Below are 23,810 nucleotides of genomic sequence, written 5' to 3' on the forward strand. Positions count from 1 at the left end.
ACAATGCCTCTTCCAATGTACGGAATCACAGGTGAACGGGATTAAATGGACATGCGTAAGAATTTGTGGAACAAACGCATGTACGCATGGATGTTCTCGTGTCCAGGCATTGCCTCATTGCGCAAGCAGTCTGCTATGGGTCCTCTTATCTGCATGGGAGCTTGTGTTGCGTTTATTGTGATGAAAAGGCGACAAAAAAGAAAACGAAAAAGTGACTGTGGGCAAAGAAGTATATAAACAATAGAAATGCAAAGTGATGACAACATTTTGTATGCAAATTTCAGAAGGAGGTCACACAGAGGTCGTAGATTTTCTGCTTGGGAAATTGTAGCGATAAGGCTGTCAATAAAATTTTTTAAGCTGGTAACTGGCAACTTATACGTTCATTCGAATTACTTATTCCTCATTTCAAAATAAAGCATTTCATTTCTATCGAATTTGTAGCTTGTAATGTGGAATAATTTTAATTTATTATTTGGTTGTCTTATACCTCTCTTCACTGTAGGAAATGCTTAAATTTGTTATTATTAGCATATTTTGTTCCTATACACATACTACAATTTGTATCTAATAGCATCCCTAAGTACTGTTCTCATGTGTAATTATGACTCGTTCCATATTCATGTTATTCTCTTGTATACTGGATCTACGAAACATGAATACATAACAAAAAACAGAAGTGATTATTGCTGAAACTGAGAAATACTTAAGGGTGTTTCTTCGTCGTTACGTGAAGGTTAATCAGCTTTCAACACGTCAATTGTGTTTAATCGTGAAATATGACATGCAGATTAACATCCTCAGACTCGACGAATCTGGGAATTTCATAGACGCCAGAATCCAATAGAACGGAGATTGTATTTTTCAGTTTCATATTGTTGGCATCATCATGCGCCTCATTTCTATTTTGAGTAGTTTTCGGAGGAGCTACACATACCTCATTTCTTCCTTTGTTCAGATTTCAAGCTCCTCAGTTATCGTGCACGATTATTCGTCTACAGTTTTCGTTTACTCTTTTCATAAATTTTTGGCTTATTATTCTTAGTTTTTCCGCTTCGAAACTTACGGTATCTTATTCTTTAAAGAAATATGATCGGGGACTTTTTATCTATAAGTGACGTTCAAAAAGAACCAAGCTGTAGGCATAATTAAAGAAACCAGTACCTGTATGTTAGAAGTATTGACCCTGGCTGTTGAGACACTTGTCTCATTGTGAGACAAGGTGGTGAATGGCTGTCTCATGAAATTCCCGGGCTGCAGTGTTAACCAGTTCCACATGTACAGCTGGACGTCGTCGTCCGAGGCGAATCGTTTGCCCCTATGCTGACGTTCTTCTTTGACCAAGGCGGCTCCCATCTGATTCACTTCCTGCAGTACGGGACAAAAGTGAATGCCCAGCGTTACTCGCAAATCTTGACCACCCTTCGCCAAGCCATCAAATCAAAACGACCAGGCAATCTCACCCATGGGGCCATTCTGCTCCACGACAATGCAAAGCCTCATACGGCCAACACAGTCGCGGCACTCCTGTAGAAATTCAAATGGAAGGTTCTCGGCCACCCTCCATACAGTCCGGACCTCTCTCCCTGTGATTACGACATTTTTGGTCCCCTTAAAGAGGCACTGAGGGGCAAACGATTCACCTCGGACAACGACGTCCAGCTGTATGTACGGAACTGGTTAACATCGCAGCCCTGGGAATTTTATGAGACAGCCATTCACTGCCTTGTGTCACAGTGGGGCACGTGCCTCAACAAAAAAATGGTTCAAATGGTTCTGAGCACTATGGGACTTAACTGCTGAGGTCATCAGTCCCCTATAACTTAGAACTACTTAAACCCAACTAACCTAAGGACATCACACATATCCATGCCCGAGGCAGGATTCGAACCTGCGACCATAGCGGTCGCGCAGTTCCAGACTGAAGCGCCTAGAACCGCTCGGTCAGACCAGCCGGCGTGTCTCAACAGCCAGGGTCAATACTTCTAACATGCAGTTGCTTGTGTCTGTAATTGTGCCTTCGGCTCGTTTCTTTTTGAACGCCCTTAATATGTGACACTCAGGGTAACACATCTCTAATTTTTATTCAGATAACCTTCAGAAGCAGTATTCCAAACGACTTTATCTTTGCCTGTAATCATCTATAAACTTAAGCGTGTTTCCCTTAGAGTCAACAGACATTACTGCATATATATCACTTCATAGCATAGCTTTAACACACTACACAGTGAAACACGTATTGGTTCCGGCTGCCTGTCGTCCGCTAACAAGTGCAAAGATCCCCACCGAAGGCGAGTAGCAATGCACATTACGCACGGCCTCTGTTTCCAGCAAATTATGCACGCTCAAATGCGCATGCGTAGTTGCGGTGTTGGAAATTTATCCGTATGCTATAAGTTGAATACAAAAAGAGGCATAACGTGGACGCTCCTAATGGTAACAGAGTTTGAAAATTACTTGCAAAGCACGTTGCTACCCCTACTGGTGACGTAAATTCCTAACGAAATGTAATTGATCTGAACGTGGCAATAATAATAGTTAGTACTAATGTATGGGGCAACTGGAGGAGTGTACACTGAAAATAGGTTTGGAATCCAGTAGAAGCAGTGGTGTGAAACGATTCACGCCCACAACGTGGAAAAGGCTTCTTAAAAAGGTGACCAACAAACACGATTGTACTTCCATTTCTGTGTTCATACTACTTAAGCGCAAATGTTTTGTGGAAGAACCATTGTATGCCGATACCGAGCCATGCAGACTGCATTTAGCAAATAAAAACAAATACACCTCAACCCAGAATTGAACCCTCGACCTCCTGTATGCTAATCCAAAACGCTACCCACTGCACCAACTGCACAGTACTGTTTCTGTATGCTGATAGAGGTTGTTACCATACATGTCATTGCAATGTTGCCGGGTTGCCAATCTTTAACGTCTAATTGTTGCCGAAATACGTGCAGGACGAAATTTTGTGAAAGACATTTTTGTATTGCTAGTATGTGAGGAATCGCAGTGCGAAGTCCGAGTGCACGAATTTTTCTTCACCCCGTAGACGCTGTAGCAGCCCTAGATGAGAGCCTGATAGTCTGGATTAGGTCCAGCAGATACTATGACACATATAAAGAACATTAGTTCAGTTTAATAACGCACTTTAATACAGTAACTCGGGTACAATCCATGTCCGCAGGATCGACAATATATATTCAGACTGTCACAGAAAACAGTAATACAGTCTTACGACAACAACAACAACAAAAATTAAAAATCTCCTTGAAGGACTACCTGAAAAAATGGTTCAAATGGTTCTGAGCACTATGGGACTTAACATCTGAGGCCATCAGTCCCCTAGAACTTAGAAGTACTTAAACACAACTAACCTAAGGTCATCACACACATCCATGCCCGAGGCAGGATTCGAACCTGCGACCGTTGTGGTCGCGTGGTTCCAGACTGAAGCGCCTATAACCGAAGGACTACCTGAATGGAACCGCAATCGATAAATGTGACATACATGTAGTGACAAGCAAATGATTACAATTTCAGAAAAAAATATATGATTTAAATATTTTCAAATATGATTTAAATATTTCCAACATGTCGCGGTCCTGTCAGCAACTGTATAAATTTTAATTTTAATTTGTGTGCTAAGTCAATAGGATGTTCATGCGTTGTAACCATAGCTAAGCAAATGCTTAACATTTGCGTTTAAAAAAAAATTAAAAAAAAGGTTTAAACCTAGTCATAATAATGACGATGTTGGCTTCATATTATCCTTCCCACTCCTAAGTTCCTTTTAGGTGATTAAACTTCGTGCGTAAGCACAAAATTTCCCTATACAGGCCATACGTTGTAAGCACGTGATGTCTTCCTCATATCATGATCAACGAATACTTCATAAATGTTACAACAATCGATCTAAGTACGTTCTGCTCAGGATAACATATACGCCCTTTTCCTCGGCTGTACCTTTCTGTTATTTCACTTTACTAGTAAATTCAAAGTCAGGAGTTACGTTCGCATTTTGTCCCAACAAATACGCATCACTCAGTTTATGAGCAGGCGTAAGGAATTGTGCCCTCCTGGACGGGCCTCATGACGCTGCATTCAGTTCCAGTACAGCACTCGTGTCTGCCGCATCGCGGTCGCGAAGTGGGGCTGAGGCAGTTTCAGATAAGTTTCTACAGTCTGACGATAATTTAAGGATTTTTAATTTTACCTTGACGATGTCCACTATGGACAAACTGTAGTTACTTTTATTCTGAAGACGGTTGGGTTACCCGACTGAAACCTAGGTAAATCTATGTAAACTTTGCAGCTGAGGTTGTTGGTTTTTAAAATTAAAATTAAAATATGATTTATTCAAGAGAAAGAGCGTCACAAATTGAGAAAGTCAGTAACACATTGATCCACTTTGGGCCCTTGTGCAAGCACTTACACAGCTCGACACTAATTCATACAGTTGTTCGATGTCCTCCTGGCGGACATGGTGCCAGATTCTGTCCAATTGGCTGTTAGATCGTCGAAATCTCAAGCTGGTTGGAGGACCCTGCCCATAATGTTCCAAATGCTCTGAGTTGGAAAAGATCTGGCGATCTTGCTGACCAAGTTACGGTTTGGCAAGCAAAAATGGCTGACATTGAAATAAGTGTCCGAGAAATAGAAAAGCAACTGAAATCAGTCAACAGAGGAAAGTCCACTGGACCTGATGGGATACCAATTCCATTCTACACAGAGTACGCGAAAGATCTTGCCCCCCTTCTAACAGCCGTGAACGGCAAGTCTCTAGAGGAACGGAAGGTTCCAGATGATTGGAAAAGGGCACAGGTAGTCCCAGTTTTCAAGAAGGGTCGGCGAGCAGATGCACAAAACTATAGGCCTATATCTCTGACGTCGATCTGTTGTAGAATTTTAGAACATGTTTTTTGCTCGCTTATCATGTCACTTCTGGAAACCCAGATTCTGCTGTGTAGGAATCAACATGGATTCTGGCAACAGCGATCGTGTGAGACCCAACTCGCTTTATTTGTTCATGAGACCCAGAAAATATTAGATACAGGCTCCCAGGTAGATGCCATTTTCCTTGACTTCCGGAAGGCGTTCGATACAGTTCCGCACTGTCGCCTGATAAACAAAGTAAGGGCCTACTGAATATCAGACCAGCTGTGTGGCTGCATTGAAGAGTTTTTAGCAAACAGAACACAGCATGTTGTTCTCAATGGAGAGACGTCTACAGACGTTAAAGTAACCTCTGGCGTGCCACAGGGGAGTGTTATGGGACCATTGCTTTTCACAATATATATAAATGACCTAGTAGATGGTGTCGGAAGTTCCATGCGGCTTTTCGCTGATGATGCTGTAGTATACAGAGAAGTTGCAGCATTAGAAAGTTGCAGCGAAATGGAGGAAGATCTGCAGTGGATAGGCACTTGGTGCAGGGAGTGGCAACTGACCCTTAACATAGACAAATGTAATGTATTGCGAATACATAGAAAGAAGGATCCTTTATTGTATGATTATATGATAGCGGAACAAACACTGGTACCAGTTACTTCTGTAAAATATCTGGGAGTAAGCGTACGGAACGATTTGAAGTGGAATGATCATGTAAAATTAATTGTTGGTAAGGCGAGTGCCAGGTTGAGATTCATTGGGAGAGTCCTTAGAAAATGTAGTCCATCAACAAAGGAGGTGGCTTACAAAACACTCGTTTGGCCAATACTTGAGTATTGCTCATCAGTGTGGGATCCGTACCAGGTCGGGTTGACAGAGGAGATAGAGAAGATCCAAAGAAGAGCGGCGCGTTTCGTCACAGGGTTATTTGGTAAGCGTGATAGAGATACGGAGATGTTTAGCAAACTCAAGTGGCAGACTCTTCAAGAGAGGCGCTCTGCATCGCGCTGTAGCTTGCTGTCAAGGTTTCGAGAGGGTGCGTTTCTGGATGAGATATCGAATATATTGCTTCCCCCTACATATACCTCCCGAGGAGATCACGAATGTAAAATTAGAGAGATTCGAGCGCGCACGGAGGATTTCCGACAGTCGTTCTTCCCGCGAACCATACGCGAGTGGAACAGTGGCCCTCCGCCACACACCGTTCGGTGGCTTGCGGAGTATAAATGTAGATGTAGATGTCTCACTGTGGGATAAATGTATTAACAGTTACGACGAATACTTTTGAAAGAATAAACAGTTTACTTACTTTTTCTCCACCTGTACCTTTTTCATTGGACTGCCCCTTAGGCTAAGATTTTAATACTGTTGCCTGTGGGCGTCACTGGTTTGGACTTGGGCAGATACTTCCAGGTCTCCTACAGCTGTCGTTATCTGTTCTGCATTGAGAGCTGCCAAGTCTAAAAGACCCATGTGTACACCCCACACACAGCCTGCTACCTGGGTAGCAGCACACCTGACCAAATTAGGTGGGCCAACACTGTGGCACAAGTCCAAAAAAGCGCAGCGTAGCAGGTCACAGAAGCTTCAAAACCTCTGGTTCTTTCCTTGAACTTGTCTCAGATCCAGGCGACCACGATCAGTTCTGGGGAAAATACCGCAAATTACGAGCTTCGTTTAAACTCCGTACACAGGGTTGGTCTTCTCAGTCTTTTTTGCCAGTCACTGAAATGGTCCAAGTATGACCTTGGAACTCAGATGACAGGTATGATTGTTCCAAAGTGAACAACAATCTGTAGATGTTTCTAGGTCTACAGTTACTCACATAGTTTGCAGGGAACTGTGTGGTGCGTGTCGGAGGGCACCTACTATCGCTCTAGTCACTTTCTTTCATGTCCCACTCGCAAATGTAGGCCGGAAAGCCTACTGGACTAGGATCGTCAGCGTGTTGAATGGCAATCAGTGGCGTCAAAAAACTCTATCCAGAGACTCAAGGATGATGGTTGACATAGCTTCTGGAAGAGTGAGTAACAGTACAAAACGGAACTGCTTACCTCCATTTTCAAATGTTCATTTGCAAAGGAAATTCTATAAGTGCTGACTCGGTGTGATTTCCGCGTTACTGCAAAATGAATGATCTAGGTATTAATGTCTAATGTGTTTAGAAATAATTTAAATTGCTATTAAATAAGGTCCCCGGAGCTTATGAAATTGTTGTCAGATTCTATACATAATTTGTGTCAGAGTTAGATTCTTGTTGAAGTTTAATAGTAGGAATAATGGTAGCTGTTTTATCCATCGAAGATCAAGTTTACAAGGACATTGAACTTGTATTCATGTTACTATTTAGTAACAAAAAAAATGATTTAATTACAGGCCTAGTATGACAAGAACTGGAGAGGTAGAATGCTAGAGCCTTATACTAGGAACCATCACGGTATTTGCCTGAAATAATTTACAGAAACCATGGCAAACCTAAATCAGATGTCTGGATGAATACCAGAGCCTCCACCCTTCCGAATACAAAGCTATTCTGCTTAAAACCGTGATATCTCATTCGGTTTAGCCCTAGTGTACAATACTGCTTTAAAAAGAAATTATTTAATAACGTATAAGGCTAGTGCTACAATATTCATTCATTTTTCTCTTCCAGTCACTGCACACATTACACATTGTTTCATGATGTAACACTGCACACACTATCACATGACTGATTTCAATGGTGACGATGCCTGGTTTCCATTCTCTATATTGCAGTTTCCCCATTCGCTAACCCGAAGAACTGAGTCAGCATCCCGCTATAACGAGTGAGGTATTGTGGTCACAGAGAGAATAAGGTATTTTACCTTGTAGAGCTTTGGATGTAAGTTTTTCCAGAAAAGAAAAAAAAATAGCTTGGTAATGGCCAAGGGGAGAAATTAGCTAAGCCTGAATTACCAAATAAAGTGACCATTTTGAAGTAAAACAACAAACTACACATGACATTATACAAGAAATGTACAGCAGCTGTAGACCTGTACATACAAAAGATAATCAGTTTCCTCATAATAGGCAAACAGTTGTGGACCCGTCTGTTAATTTTGGGTATGATGCCTGCACCAGGTCCTCGTGTATTCACGTTCAGAAAGCAAGTAAAAGAGCGACGTTAATGTTTAATATACGATTATATGTTAGGCAGACATATTTACAGGAAGATAAGTCTGCTTGCCTCAGTAGTCGAACTCAACTTTGTGAGACCATCCTTGGCTGTGAGACACACATCATTTCTCTGAGGAGTGTCTAATAAGTTAGTTTCACTGTTTTATAAAAACATTACATCAATTGTTTTCAAATAATTTTATTGACATTCTACGATGGTTCTGTTACTTTTCTATTTAGTCGCCATATTTTTCCAAGCATTTTTGGTAACACGGCAAGTTTTTTCCAAACCATTGTTATACCAGATGAGGTCCGGTGCTCGGAACCAGCTGTTCACTGTTGACGCTGATTCATCATCAGTGTTAAAGGGCTTACCTCCAAGATGGTCTCTGAGTTGGGGCAACCCATGGAAATCACCTGGGACAAGATCTGGTTAATATGCAGTATGCAGGAACATTTCAAAGTTGAATCTGCCAAGGTAATTCGAGCTTTATGAGGCAGAGAATTGTCTTAATGGAAGGGAATTTTGTGAAGCAAAATTCCTGAATGTTTTGTTTTGGTGCTAGCTTGCAGATTCCTCAAGCCACTGTAGTACCTCTCTGCATCCTTTGTAGTGTGCCCCTGACAGTCCCAAAAGATAATTGCCAGAACTTTCCCTGCAGAATGTGTTACCTTTGCCTTTTTTCGGGAATTTCACCAGGTTTTTTCCACACGATTGTCTGTTGTTTTGTCTCAGAGGTCGAATAATGATGTCTCATCTCCATTCCAATGCTCACACTGCCTTCTTCATAATCATAGATTAACTTCTGGTGGATATCGACAGCGGATATTTGTTTTCCTGCGAAAAAACGAATGACAGAGCACAGCATAAAAGCGGAAACACTTCACACTGGTAACTCCATGCTAACTGGCAGCATACTTGTAAGATACTACGGTATTCTTAGTAAGATAGTGTGTGTGTTGTCAACAGACACTAGTTGAACTCGGCAGCCCTCACAGGTCATGTGAAAAGTTTATTTTGCAGAATAATGAAATAGGGAAACATACTCATTGGATGACCCCCATAGATCTACATAAGCCCCCTGCAAACCAGTGTTAAGTGCATGGCAGAGGGTAATTAGCGTGGCAGGGATTTCCCGGTTCCAGTTTTTCTAACATTGTGGCTTTGTACAGTAAACCTACAGTTAAAAATATAGAGTCGGGTTATTATTAAAACTAAAGGTATTTTGAATGATTGAGATCTGTAGGAGATCAACAAGTATATAATAAAATATGGAATAAAACACATAACTGCAGTCTCAAGATATCAGCCCAATAGACGCAAATTCTTGTATAACCTTTCATATGTTAGCGAGTGTTCAATCGATATTAGCAGTAAGGCTCCTTCAGCCAATAAAGGGGTAATTTTTTCTCATTAGTCGTGGGTCCACCCTTCGTCAGCGATGTAACTGGTTGATGTGTGCCATTTAATGTGAAACTTCTGGACTTGCACTATTTGAATGCTGTATGTGAACAAAAGTTGCCACTGAGAGTAAGCCATCATTACAAGCCTGAGTACTGTAGAAATAAAGAAAATAGAAACATACTGTTACATTTATAAGCACAGCTGAAGAAAATGTTCAAACAGGCTGTCCGGTATACGTTCATCTCACATGTTGGAACCAAAGATTAGGTCATGAAAAGCAAAGTACTATCTGGCAGTCCCGAAGTGGATATTAAAGCGTAAAGGTTGTGTCTTATCGTTCTTAGATAATAATTTGTATAGTATTAATAATTATTTGGTGGTGATTAGTTTATGAGATATGTCCAATGAGAGGACAAAAATGAATGAATGAACATATTAATCCAACAACATTTTGAGTGTGGTACTGAGGATACATAAAACACGAAAAGTCTAGATTCTTTTATACACCATTCTTTGTTAATCTGAGGGCTGTTTTAGGTTTCGGTTCACTTTTCAAGAGGAATAATTGTACAAAAATTTTATCGTATTCTAGTTTCGTACTTTTTCTGTCCTCCCACTGTCATTTAAATAATTTGGTCCAAACAACTGCAAGATTTACATAGGTTTTTAGAACAACATCTCTTCCATTGTCCATCATCACATATTTTGTAGGAATTATCTTGGTAAGTTTGAATTCTTTATTCTTCTAGCGTTATTAAGATTTATGGATATTGGAAGGAACAGGCTCATAAATTTTCTCCAGAGTTCCTCCAGGCCACAGAAAGTTGTATAGGATAGTACTAGTCTCTACGAACAAGGGAAGGAGTAGCTTGAGGGATTAAAGGTAAAGGATAAAATGTTTAACATTTTTTTCACCACTGCTCTACCAGCGAGTGGGCATTGTTGATAGTGATCTAACTTAAGTCGCTCATTCTTTTTTGAGACAGATCACTTCTGGGAGGTATGGTTGCTATGAAAATAGTTTAGAATTGCCGCATCACATGACTGAACTAAGACAAAAGGAATACCTGCACTTCAGCGTCCATTATGCACCATTGGTGGCTTGCAGATGAAGGTGTAGAAGTTCATGTAGTATGCATTACAATTCTATTGCCCCTCTCAGTTAATTTCTTACATCTGTTCGATAAATTATTGATGTTTGTGTTATCCTGATGTTTCATTTTGCAGTAATCCCACTGTCAGCGAGCTTGCCTTCATTTAACTTCTGCGGATTACTCTCTAACTACTTTACAAAGTTTTGGATTCTAAAGTAATCTCTCAAATGAACTCAACTCTCTCTCTCTCTCTCTCTCTCTCTCTCTCTCTCTCTCTCTCTCTCTCTCTCTCTCTCTCTCCTGCCACTTGAAGAGGGCCTAAAATTATATTAACTGAAAGCAGTGTGCTCCTACTTTATAAAATAGTTTGTTGGAACTTCTGAGACATTTGTCAACCTAGTATTTTTTTATATATTTTTTCACATTGATACGTGCACTCTTGTGCTCCTACTTTATAAGATAGTTTGTTGGAACTTCTGAGACATTTGTCAACCTAGTATTTGTTAATATAATTTTTCACATTGATACGTGCACTCTTGTGTGAACAGTTTCTGACAAAGTTTTCTTTGCTTTCTTCAGTACTATTCCTGTTGGTGTGGAGGACGACAAGAATAACAGTGATGGCAGAAGTTTGATTGCCTGCACTCCACCAGCTTCAGGAACAGACAACAGGATACAGTGTACCACCAGGCAGGAAGCATTCAATGGGAGTAAAACTGGTACAAGACATTTGAGGCACAGATGTGGCATCTGCAAAACAACGTTTGCACAATTGCAGGAACTGAAGGAGCACACACACTTGAACCGATGTGAGCTTCAGCATTCGTGCAGCGTGTGTCACAAGATATTCACAAACAGTACTGATTTGAAGGGGCACTTCAGAGTGCACACTGGTGAACACCAATACAGCTGTGGCGTTTGCAACAAGACATTTGCACAACGTTGTACCCTGAAGCAGCATTCGCGGTTGCACACTGGCGAACGCCCATACAACTGTAAGTTTTGCAGCAAGACATTCATACGAAATACATGTCTGAAGCAGCATTTGCGGGTGCACACTGGCGAACGGCCCTACAACTGTGGCGTTTGCAACAAGACATTCACACAAAGTTATACACTGACGCAGCATTTACGGTTGCACACTGGCGAGCGTCCCTACAGCTGTAGGGTCTGCAAAAAGACATTCACACGAAGTAGTACACTGAAGGAGCATTCGCTGTTGCACACACTGGCGAACATACCTACAGATGTGGCGTCATTCATCTCCAAAAATAGCCTGAAGAAGCATTCGCGGCTGCACACTGGTCGTACATCTGAGGTGTTTGTAACAAGACATTTGGACGAAGTGGGGAACTGAAGCAGCCCATCTGCACTTTACCAGTATCCTTCGCAATTTTCTGTTCCCTCTTCTAGCGGTGTGCTGCAGTACTTTGGCACAGGGTTTTCATTACATGATAGAATTGCAGATTTGTATATGCAACGACTGAAAACAATAATTATCTGACTTTGGGTTTTTCCATTTTCTTTCTTTTTGCTCTGATGGAAAAATTTGCTGTCAGATTATCTGACATTTGGCCATCATTTCCATCAAAAGTCGCAGTAGCATTTATTGGGTGCAAGATGACATTATCATTGCAATTAATTTGTTACTGAAATTGTGCATGATGTTAAAAAATAAGGGCGATGGTGGCATTTTGTAGAAATCTTGTGCTTCTTATTTTAAGTGATAAGGTATTGAGTATTAAAAAAAGTTAGGAATCTGTGCTACTGCACATTTTGCTGAAAAAGATTTCATTGCTTATCAGTATGATTGATTCCCCTTTAATTTCCACAGTGATAAACTACTGGTGCATATTTGTTTTGACTGTTCTGTAATATTAAACATTACATGCATTTTATACTCATACAGGCTAATATCTTAGTAAGATATAAACAAAGGAGTCACTATGTGTACACATGCATACATGCACAAATGCGCTTACTCATATGTGAGTGTGTGTGTCTGTGTGTCAGCGCTCAAAAAGTACCATTAAAACTCATTTCTGTTAACATCACCATCTATTACTATGTAACATTACTAATGGTTCCTGCTAAGTCAAGTATGAAATACCATGATACAAACTAAAATATACTAATACCTTCTGTATTTTTCCATATCTTAATTATGTGGTGCAGTTTATTTTCTGTTTGAAACAGTTCTCTTGCTCCTGTAGTGGTATAAACAAGGAATCTCAAATAATGAGGAAAATACCTCTAAAAATTCCTCGCCTTCAATAAGGCGCCAGGAGATGGAGTTTTAGTTTTTGAGCATGAACTTAACAGTTATATAAATAAAATTGCGCTCTCGCTGTTTCCAGAATTAAGTGTCGAAAATGTAGGGTGGCAATGGAAGTAGTATATTTTCATTTGATCATTATGAGGTTTAATGTATATTTGCACCTCTGTACCAAATAGGTAAGGGTTCTAAAAACTTCGTCACTACTGAAAAGTCAAATTGAAGTTAATTTCTTAAAGAGCACTTCACACAAACGGCTTCCATAACTTTTGCTGCACTGCTGAAGTTGTTCAGCGATGCTCATCTTTATGATCACAGACATTTCTTGAGAGGTAGCCTCTCTTTCTTCCTGGATTACAGCTTTCAGCTCATTAGTACTGTGGAGTGTCTAAAACGTATAGTGTGAGTAAAGGCCAAAAAGATAAGATCCGAGAAATTAGGGTTGAAGAGGAGGCATACAGACAGTGGTTTTCCCTCGCACCATTTTCAAGTGGAACATGAAAGGAAATGACTAGTAGTGGTACAGGGTATCTTCCGCGAACCGCCGGACAGTGGACTGCTGATAACCTAAGTCGATGTAATTGTAGAGAAGAAACTACCTGCTGGATATGACTCCACAGAAACAAGTCTGGAGCTGGAAGATCAGACGTTCTTGCTGGCCATGGGATATCACCGTATCCTGAGCATAATTAATGTAGGAGGTGATGCCTCATTGTAGCCATTAAATTACGAGCCACCAGGGCTGTAGGCGCACTTGCTGAAACCATATGGCGTTTAGGTGCAATGTCCCTGCAGCTATGAATGAAGAAGTTGTTGATCATAGCCGCATGCTGCTCAGAATTGACACTCACTTGCCAGCCATTGTCAAAATAAATGGGGCCTAACAATTTTATTGGCACAATAATGTTTGGTCTACACTGGGCCTTTTCATGAATGAGTATCCTAGTAAGATGAGAAATTTTGTTTATTGATAAACGCCTTCAGATGAAAATTTGCCTCATTAAACATAACAAGATTTGTCAGAAATGCGTCATCCTGGTTTGTTCTGCCCAATGATGTAACTGTGCTTTCCCAGTTTATCTGCTGGCTGTAGCTGTTGCGCTACTTACATTTTGTATCGTTGAAATTTTAAAACATGTTTTCCAAGCTTCTGCAAAGATATGCAGAGGATCTGTAATCTACTGGAATGGTGACAGAAAAATCGCTGTGTGCTTCGTTTCAGGGCTCGTGAATATTTTCGTCTCTCAAAACTTTTGCAGTGATAACACTCGTTCGTGTGGCCTATTCCTCTGTACCAATGCGATTTGGTTTACTGGGTACCCATCAAGCACTACCCATACATTACCGTTGTTCATCTCAAGAAAAAATGCAGATTATTATATTGACTTGACAGAGAATCATTGGTCTTTGTTGAAATCAGTAAACAGAGCGAAGCCATCTGTCTAGACATTCTGTGACCATTGTGTATGTAGGGGAGCCTGGCCTAAAATAAAATACTAGGATAAAATGACACACCACGTGTTTCTCGAATACCATGATACTCAGCTTTAAATCTAGTTTGGTTGGTTTGTGGGATTAAAGGGACCAGACTGCTACGGTCATCGGTCCCTTTTTAAATCTAGTGTAGTGCGCAATTCACAAGTTGGTAGTTGTAGTTATGGGGCGTGCACCTATTGTCTTTATTTTCCGTGCTAGAGCTCAAAGTCGTAATCAACAGGTGCTAATCTAATATCGGTAAGTCACATAATGCTCCAAACACGTGCTTTATTATATTGTTATCAAATATGTAAGTTAAGGTCATGGAACCGTATTCTTTTCTTTGTTTCTTGACTACAAAGTTTTTTTGATAGACATAATCTGGTCATGCGTGTGTTGTTCCGAGTATAAAATGGCTGTTCAGGGTAAAAGATACACCAGTTACTTGGGTATGATGAAACAGTGGGTCATTTTACCCATATGTAGTGTGCCATTTTACCCTGTCAAATAAATCGTATCTTTGAATGTTTATTGTTGTGTTTACGTATTAAAATTAATTATAATACTAAAACAACAATACAGTGTTAATAAGATAATGAAATTATATATCGTAAATGTTTTATATACAGAAATATTTGTAGGCTTAGGCTATAACTGCTGGCTGATAGTAATTGATGCAATATAATAATATCATATGCCTAACTTTAAGTATGCTGTCTGTGTAGGATCATAAAACAATAGATGCGTAATACTCAGCTTCTTTTCAGCGCAAATGGTTGGGACCTACAAGAGAGTCATGGAGCGAAGACTCAATGAAACAAGCTATTCAAGCTATTGAAAGAAAAGATATGGGATGGCTAAAAGCTTCAAAGACGTTTGGTGTTCCAAAAGCTACGTTACGTCGAAGAGTTATGGGAAAAAACAAACATATCACTGGAGCAGACAAAGGCTTGGGACGATTCATGTCTACGTTTTCTAAGAGACTTGAAACATTGCTGGTCGGTCACATAAAAGATTTAGAATCCCGAATGTTTGGTTTTACACGTAACGATATACGAAAATTAGCTTTTCAGTTAGCAGAGCAAATAGAATACCTCACAGATTATTGAACAAACATTACAGAAAAATAATATTGAGCCCGCTAGAGTATGGAATGTTGACGAACCAGCACTTTCAACAGTGCAGAAACCTCAAAAAGTGTTTGTGGCAACTGGTAAAAAACAAGTTGGGACAATCACCAGTGCAGAGAGAGGACAGCATGTAACTGTTGTATGCTGCATGAGTTCAGCAGGAAACTTTATCCCGCCAACTCTACTTTTTCCAAGGAAAAGATGGAAGCACGAGCTTTTAGATGGCGCACCTACAGGATCACTAGGGCTTTCATTCTCACTTGGCTTAAAAAATTTTCAAAAGTATGCAAATGGAAGCAAAGATAACATGGTTTTATTACTATTAGATGGACATAGTACGCATAAAGGCTTAGAAGTAGTCACTTACGCGAGAGAAAACGGCATAATTATGATTCCTTTTCCTCCTCATTGCACACACAAGCTGCAACCTCTAAACGTATGTTTCTATGGTCCCCTGAAGACTTACTATGATCAGTCCGCCACAATGTACGTAAAAAATCATCCTGGATGAGTCTTAACTCAATTTCAGGTAGCTGAAATATTTTGTGAGGCATATGGGAAAGCTGCTACTATTAGTAATGCCTTAAGTGGATTCAGGAAAACCGGAATTTGGCCGTTAAACCCACAAATATTTCCGGAGCACGAATTTTTGCCTTCTTTAGTAACAAACATTGATGAAGAGTGCGAAGAGACTGGCAATGGAGAAGTTACAGTGAAGAATATAGTTGAGCCAACACATTCAGAAGAACAACGTATCCAGAATGACTTGACTTCACAAGAAGACGTTACACTTCCATACGGTTCTAATCAAAATAGTGAGAATAGTCCAGATACCCCTCTACCAGATCTAAGGGAAACGTACTGTTCCAAGACCCAGCATATCCGAATTTCACCACAGGACATATTACCTGTCCCATCAGATTCTGGATCTTATGTTCGAAGCTAAAGAAAACGGGATGGTTCCCAAATTTTAATCAGTAGACCATATCTATTAAATTTACAAGCAAAGGTCGCGGGAAAGCGAGCATTAGAAGAGAGCAAAGCAGGAAGAAATGCAAAAGGACAGCTGACATTCAGGGATGAAAGTGAAGAAGAAGCAGATATTTTGGGTGGAGATACTGACGAGGACGATTCTCCTTGTATTTACTGCAATGACCTTTTTAGTCGTTCTAAGCCTAGGGAAACTTGGCTGCGGTGTGTAAAATGTGCCATGTGGGCACATGCTGAATGCGCAGGTCTTCCTAGGACAGCTAAGAGATTTGTATGTGACATATACAAAGACAATACTTTATAACATGATATTTTTGCTAGGGTAAAATGATATACATGTGTTTCAGTTTACCCCCAGTAACTAGGGTAAAATGACCTACATGTGTTTCATTTTACCCCTAGTAATTAGGGTAAAATGAAACACTGAAGTAATTTTGCAATGCTAATTTTCTGCAAAAAATATTTTCTTTTTTAAAATTGCTTTTGTACTAAAACATGTGTTTGTTAGTTATCTTCGTGTTTGCAACTTTGTACAAACAAATATAAATAAACATCGAGTACAGAGTCAGTTTTGCTTAGGGTGTGTTATTTTAGGCCAGGTTCCCCTACAGGATGAAAGACCCCCAGGATGCCGTAAAATTAAGATTTATTAGAAAACAAAACAATGAAATACCAAGCGCCCAGAGTGTTGGCAAAGACGTTAATTATGAATGCGCGGTAAGGCGCAGACAAATAAAAGAAAAAACATTCAAATTTTGTATAGTTTTTTTGTTTTTACTCTTACCCTCTCTCGTATGTAGAACGACTATGAAGATGTGCAATTTTAGATATGAAGTATTGCGAGCTCTATGTATCACATGTGTGCGTGAATAATATTATATTGGACAACAGTATCAAGTATCTATTGATGTGAAGAGAACATATAAGGGGGATTTTCTTGATTACGACAAGCACCACTGTTCACGGAGTCCGCCACCTGCAGCTACAATTAAAGTGTAAGCCAAAAGATACAAATAAACACAGAACATTTTTTTTTAATAACGCAGTTGTATTATATCCCAAAGAAATGTGTCTTCATACGCTTAGTCAGTAATATTTAGTAATATTTAATTAATTTATTCATTTCCTTTTTATATTACAACTGTCGACCTGTGTGCCAGGACTTCAAGGTGGGAGTAATATTTGTTTACTATTGTTATAGTAACAAATTTCTATGACATTGTTATGAATCATAAGAAATAATTGCCTGTATTTTCTGTTTGCATGAATCACGGCAAGGAGCAAGTATTACAAAAAGACAAAAATTGAGGATAAAAATTTTGAAAGGAATAAAAACTGTTTTGTTTTTCGTAGCAAAGGTAGGGCGGCTACGCAAGTTGCTTGCATGGTTAAGCTTGGTAGCGCCTCTTTTGATGTAGATAGAAACCTTTTCCTCATTATTCGCTTTCTTGAATTTATTTGCGATAAATTTACAGAAATTTTTCAGTGTGGTACATATTATCAGTAAAACATAAAGAATTGTGACACAATAGTTTGCACATCATAATAGATGTAATACAGGCTTTGACATCACGTGAATTGTATTTGTCAAGTGTAACGGTTAGCATATGAAATTTTTAACATTTTCGTGAAAATTTTATTTTTTGCGTATTCGCACAACATGGCCGAAAAGTATATGCCCATTGATGATAACAAAAGCGAAAACGCAATCAGCCAAGATGGTGTAGAATTGCGAGATCGAACAATTGAAGTTCAGGCGCCGTGCATGCCTCCTGCAGAAAATTTAAGTAGATCAGAGATGAGTGTGGCAGAAGGCGACATATAAGCTGATTTACCAAAGTCTTTATTTGCAAGTTCTGCCATATGGTAGGTACGATAGGCAATAATGTCTTTGTCAACGAAACTTTGAAGTCCAGGTACTTTAGGAACTCCCGTACCTCCACGTACAATGGCTAAAGTGAGCCAACCATTACCATGATCAAAAGTATCATTAATGTCAATATTAAACAGACAGTGTATAAAACCATCGAGAACATCGAGTTCGCCACGACATCTGGAGACAAGAAGAACCGCATTCCTGTTAAGACTGTTGCTGCTACTGCACTTGTCGACGGACCTTGTGTTTTCTCTGGTTGTAGACTTAATTTTAGTATTGACATTTAATGATACTTTCGATCATGGTAATGGTTGGCTCACTGTAGCCATTGTACGTGGTGATACTGGAGTTTCTAATGTACCTGGACTTGAAAGTCTCGTTGATAGAGACATAATCGCCTATCGTACCTACCATATAGCGACGCTCCACGCAGAACAACCTTGACGACGCAATAACCAAAAATTTTCGTACTGAAATCGACGAAAAATTGAATGATATGAAAACACAGGTAAAGCGTGAAGTGTTTTCTGAAGTTAACAGTAACATTACGGAATTAAAACAGAAGGTAGATTCTTTTAACGATCATAATGATCTAGTAGAACAACAGGTAAAGAAAATAACAGACGCAAACACAAACACTGAAGGCACACGAATCGCAAGATAATTGTACATAGTGTACATAATTCTAAGTGTAATTTGTCTTCTGGAGTGTGTTTTAAGATAAAGTAAAGTGTATAGGCATAATTAATTCTTTTGATTTGTACACGTAGGCATACAAATTAACAGCAATGAGAAGTAACACACCGCTTCATGCGACGCGAAAGTATAAACGAAATTAGCTTATGGCTCAGCTGTTGCGCACTCAGCAATATGCGATGACGCCAGTAGCAGGAGAGGAAACATTGACCTGTGTGCATGCGCGACAGATTGGCAGAAGGCACAACCAGAATAGGAATGCAATATGTACCTAACTCAAATACAAAGTGAACGGAAATACTACGCAAATACATCTACTATCTAAGAACTAAAGAAACTATTGATATATGTACACAGAGATTTAATTAAATACTAAGCTATGTACAACATATTTGTAACCAAAAGGAAGCATTATGAAAAACTATACGAGACGTCTAAGCTAAGAGCTAACGACAAAATACCGTGAGAAATGTCAAATAATTTTCTTTGCAGAGTAAATGATCATAATGGGTGACAGAATAAACGAATGTCTATGAATTTACTCAAAGTATGGAAATATTTGCGGAAGATATGCAATGACCAAATGTATCGGTGGCCACCGAGCTACGAAATGCAATTAATTTTAAGTTAGTTTTAATTTTTTTTTTCTTTCGGCGACCAGTGCATCGTCACGGCGCAGAAGAGAATTACGTCTAGAGCAGCGGGTACCAAATGAAGAAACTGGCAGCACCTCGAGTAAACAATTTAGTTATAAGGATATTTGTACTAAGGTCATAAGGTAAACGAAAAATGCAGCATCGCATTTTGTCCTCGTGACAATTATCCGTACCTATTCGCTGCAGAATACACACAAACATTTAAGTATGAGGTTTTACAAAAACCAATTAATTTTTATTGTGCCACATGAAAGCTTGAATAATGACATTTCCCGGTATTTGAGAAAGGTAAGTCTGCGATGGTTAAAATATCAGATTTCACACTAAGCTACACGTGGATTGAAGTAAACAGCATTAACATATGAAGAAATAACATGATACCACTTGGGTGATTAGTCGGTACACATCATTTCAATGAAGCAAAAGTTCCTTGGCAACTAGTCCATCACTGTACGAGTAACATTTCTTCATAAATCCTTGAACCAGTAGATGAGTTACATTTCCCTTCTTCCCTCCCAAACAAAGGAGGCGGCGCCAAGCGTAGTTAGGCCAGCAATGCGCGATGTTTTAGTTCTATTTCCAACGTCTTTCTCCCTCTTCTACCTAAGGAAGAAATGAGCTCACATAAGTGATAAAAGCCTATGTATAAAATGAAACTTATCATATGCTTGTATTGTGTCATCATAATGTGATATGTAATTAATTTGTACATGTGATGTGAATGAAGAGAAGTTGAAACGAACAAACAAACTGTAGTAACAGAACCCAGTTAATGAAAATTTTATGACGTTTTAAAAGTTAAGAAATATATGTTCGTCATATAAGCGATGGATGGAATGCCAGCCACAGGTATAAGCTATCATGTTATGTATATTGTTGTAAGTCAGTACTTGTGTGAACCTTCATTGGAAACGAAACTCTATGTGAAGAAATGAACGTTAAAGACGAGCAATATAGACAATGTTTTGGACGGCTGTGTGTGTCTTTCAACAAGAGGACGGTCAAGTGCGGCGACATCCACATGCGTGTGCAATGAAATAACTTCCGAGTATCGTGGCTCACAACGCTTGACACACTGCAAGTGAACTGTAATTGTTCGAGCCCGTACTTACCTCATCGACGGATGCTGTTGGTCAGGGTTCTCTTCGCTAAAATTGCGAGTACGAAGCGTAGTAATGACGCCCGGGCCGTAAAAATGGCGATCTTCTGCCACAGCGACGGATTTTGAACGATAAGCACACACCCACTGCACCCAGAATGAAGACAAAGCCACAGCGATTCTTCGATAGGTGACACTCAGGTGAATGTGTGACACTGCGTGAAATCAACACTAAGAAAGCGAGTGCTCGCACGTGTGACGGTAGCTTTTAGCATGTTGACCGTTAGCGTCAGCACTTGGTAGCCAAATCGGCCAGTGCGCCAGCGCGAAACTCAGCAGCGAGAATGAAGCAAATTGAACAATATTGTTAGCGCGCTAAATTCAAATATATAATGGACTGTCAGATTATGTAAATAATCTTTTAATTTATTGTAGAATTCTAACATGCATAGGATAAGTTGACATATCCATTCCATTAAATAAAAAAGGAAGCCGACAATAAGGGTATCGACCCCTATCGGCAAATGTAAAAAAAAAGGGGGGGGGGGCAATTGTATAGGTACATAATGAAAGACCCCAGGATGCCGCAAAATTAAGATTTATTAAAAAAACAAAAACATGAAACACTGAGCGACCAGAGAGTTGGCAAAGACGTTAATTATGAATGCGCGGTAAGGCCCAGACAAATGAAAGAAAAAACATTCAATTTTTGTACAGGTTTTTTGTTTACTTTTTTACTCTCTCGTACGGAGGACGATGATAGGGTGACCATACGTCCCAATTAATCGGGATTGTCCCGTTTTTTGAGGCTCAAAAATTTGTCCCGACTTTTTTTTTAAACAAGCAATTTGTCCCGGTTTTCAAGGGTAACTTCAGACATTTACAAAGTGGTTAAAATATTTTCTGAGTGTCGATTTTATAAACTATCAATTGAAACTGACATTCCGTACGTTGGTACCCCTGATAATGTACAGCTTAAGCACTATAATTGATGCGTACTCTTATTTTCTTTGCATTTGCTTGCCATTGTTGTCAGCACTCAGTTTCGTGACATGCTAGCACGTCGTGGCGATGCCGAAACGAAAATCAAAGTTTTCGGAAGAGCTTCAGAGGAAATTTCCTTTCTTCACTGTTACAGACAATGACTGTTCAGCAAAATGTAACGGTGCTGTATCCGTGTCTCATGGTGGTGCTGCAGATCTCAAGCATCATATGGAATCAGAGAAACAGAGAAAGAATCTTTGATCGGCAGGTTCCTCGCAAAAAATTACGAGATATTTTGTAACTTCAAATACACAGGAACAGAAATACGTAGCTGCAGTAGAAGGAACCCTGTCATTCCATGTTGTTAAACACCACCAAACCTATCGTTCTAATGACTGCAGTATTCAACTAAACAAAAAAAAATTTCCTGATTCTGAGATTGCAGAAAATGTTTCGTGTGGAAGAACAAAGTGTGAAGCAATTATCAACAATGTTATAGCTCCGCATTCCCAGAAACAGGTAATAGCTGCTGTAAACAGTGCAAAATACTTTTCAATATCTACTGATGCTAGCAATCATGGGCATCAGAAAATTTTTCCTGTGATAGTTCAGTATTTTTCTGTAAGTGACGGTGGACAGCAGACGAAATTGCTTGAGCTTGATGAACTGCAGAACGAAAAGTCCGAAACAATTTCCAATTATCTTTCTCATGTTATACAGTCATTCAGTATCATCACAAAGTGCGTTGCATTTGGTGCAGACAATACTAACTGTAATTTTGGGGGGTTAATGAAGAAAGAGGGTAATAATGTTTTCACACATCTGAAAGAAAAATTAAACTTTAACATTGTTGGCGTAGGTTGTCCAGCACATGTTGTTCATAACAGACTTCAAAGTGCTTATGATGTTTTACCTGTTGACATTTACTGCATTGTCATGAAGTTGTACAACCATTTTCATATTTTCTCTATTCGTGTTGCAGAACTCACTGAATTCTGTGAATTTGTTGGTGTCACTTACAAAAATTTACTTTCCTTTTCCAAAACAAGGTGGCTTTCATTGTTGCCAGCCATAGAAAGGATCTTGAAAATATATGTACCTTTGAAATCTTACTTTTTGTCACAGTCTAACTCAAAGTGCCCTGCAATCTTAAAGAGTTTTTCAGTGATCCTATATATGAATGTTATTTACTTTTTGTACATTCACAAATGAGTGTTTTCCAACAATCCATTCTGAGCATTGAGAAACAGAATAATTCCATATGTGAAGTATTAGCAGTCTTAAATAAAGCTTTGACAAGTCTAAATTCAAGGAAACATGAACATTTTGTACCACTAAGTGTAAAAAAACTGCTGAATGATTGTGAAGACCAGTCTGTTAAGAAATTTAACACAGCAGTATCAACGTTTTATGATGCGTCAGTAGACAATTTATCCTCATGGTTACAGGAAATAGCGGAGTTTTCTGTATTCTCATGGATGATGCTCACAGAGCCACCAGAATAGTAAGTAGTTGAAAATACTTTAATGTGGCTAAATGAAAAGGGCATTCTAGTAAATGACAGCCTCTTATTTGATGAAATAGTTGTAAAACAACAAGTGGAAACAGACAGTGACCAATGGAATCAGTTAATGACACATGAAAAATGGTGTAGGTTTTTCAGGTCTTGCGAGTGTAATGAAAAGTTCAGAGAATCGCTTAATATAGCGCAGTACTTCTTTTCACTCTCTGCCCACAATGCAAATGTTGCTAGAGTTTTCGGCTTACTATCGTCACAGTGGACAGATGAGAGGAATAGATTTACGGTGAGGAGCGTTAAGTGTACTTTACTGACCTGTTTAAACTTCTGTAAATACAGTTGCACTGACTTCTATTAGGCAAACCTGAGTTGCTGAATGAAATTTCATCTTCGAAGAAATATGATTGCAGTGTGGAATCCACAACACTATAAATTCCTTGTGTTCACTAAGAACTTTTTTGTAGTGATTGTTACTGTATGTCTTTCTACATTCTGTGTTATAAATGTTACATTTCTCAATAAGTAAATTTCTGAAAACTTGAAATGTACTTCTTTCCAGTCCTTCCATTCTTTGTTTGGTTT

The 23,810-nt window shown here is 39.3% G+C and overlaps 1 protein-coding gene across 6 annotated transcripts in view; it reads left to right on the plus strand.

The window, feature by feature from the left end:
- Positions 1–15,629, plus strand: part of LOC124551075 (zinc finger protein 570-like) — a 201,557-nt gene extending 185,928 nt beyond the window's left edge. For 5 of the 6 annotated variants that reach the window (XM_047125973.1, XM_047125971.1, XM_047125974.1 and 2 more), the window contains one exon: positions 11,107–12,578. In XM_047125973.1, coding sequence (XP_046981929.1) covers positions 11,107–11,884 — 778 coding nt within the window. In that variant the 3' untranslated portion in view covers positions 11,885–12,578. Of the gene's footprint in view, positions 1–11,106; positions 12,579–15,045 lie in introns of those variants that run through there. The other variant, XM_047125977.1, reaches the window with a different exon arrangement.
- Positions 15,630–23,810: the final 8,181 nt, after the last annotated feature.

Source organism: Schistocerca americana, chromosome 9 (genome assembly GCF_021461395.2).
Source record: "Schistocerca americana isolate TAMUIC-IGC-003095 chromosome 9, iqSchAmer2.1, whole genome shotgun sequence".
NCBI classification, from domain to species: domain Eukaryota; kingdom Metazoa; phylum Arthropoda; class Insecta; order Orthoptera; family Acrididae; genus Schistocerca; species Schistocerca americana.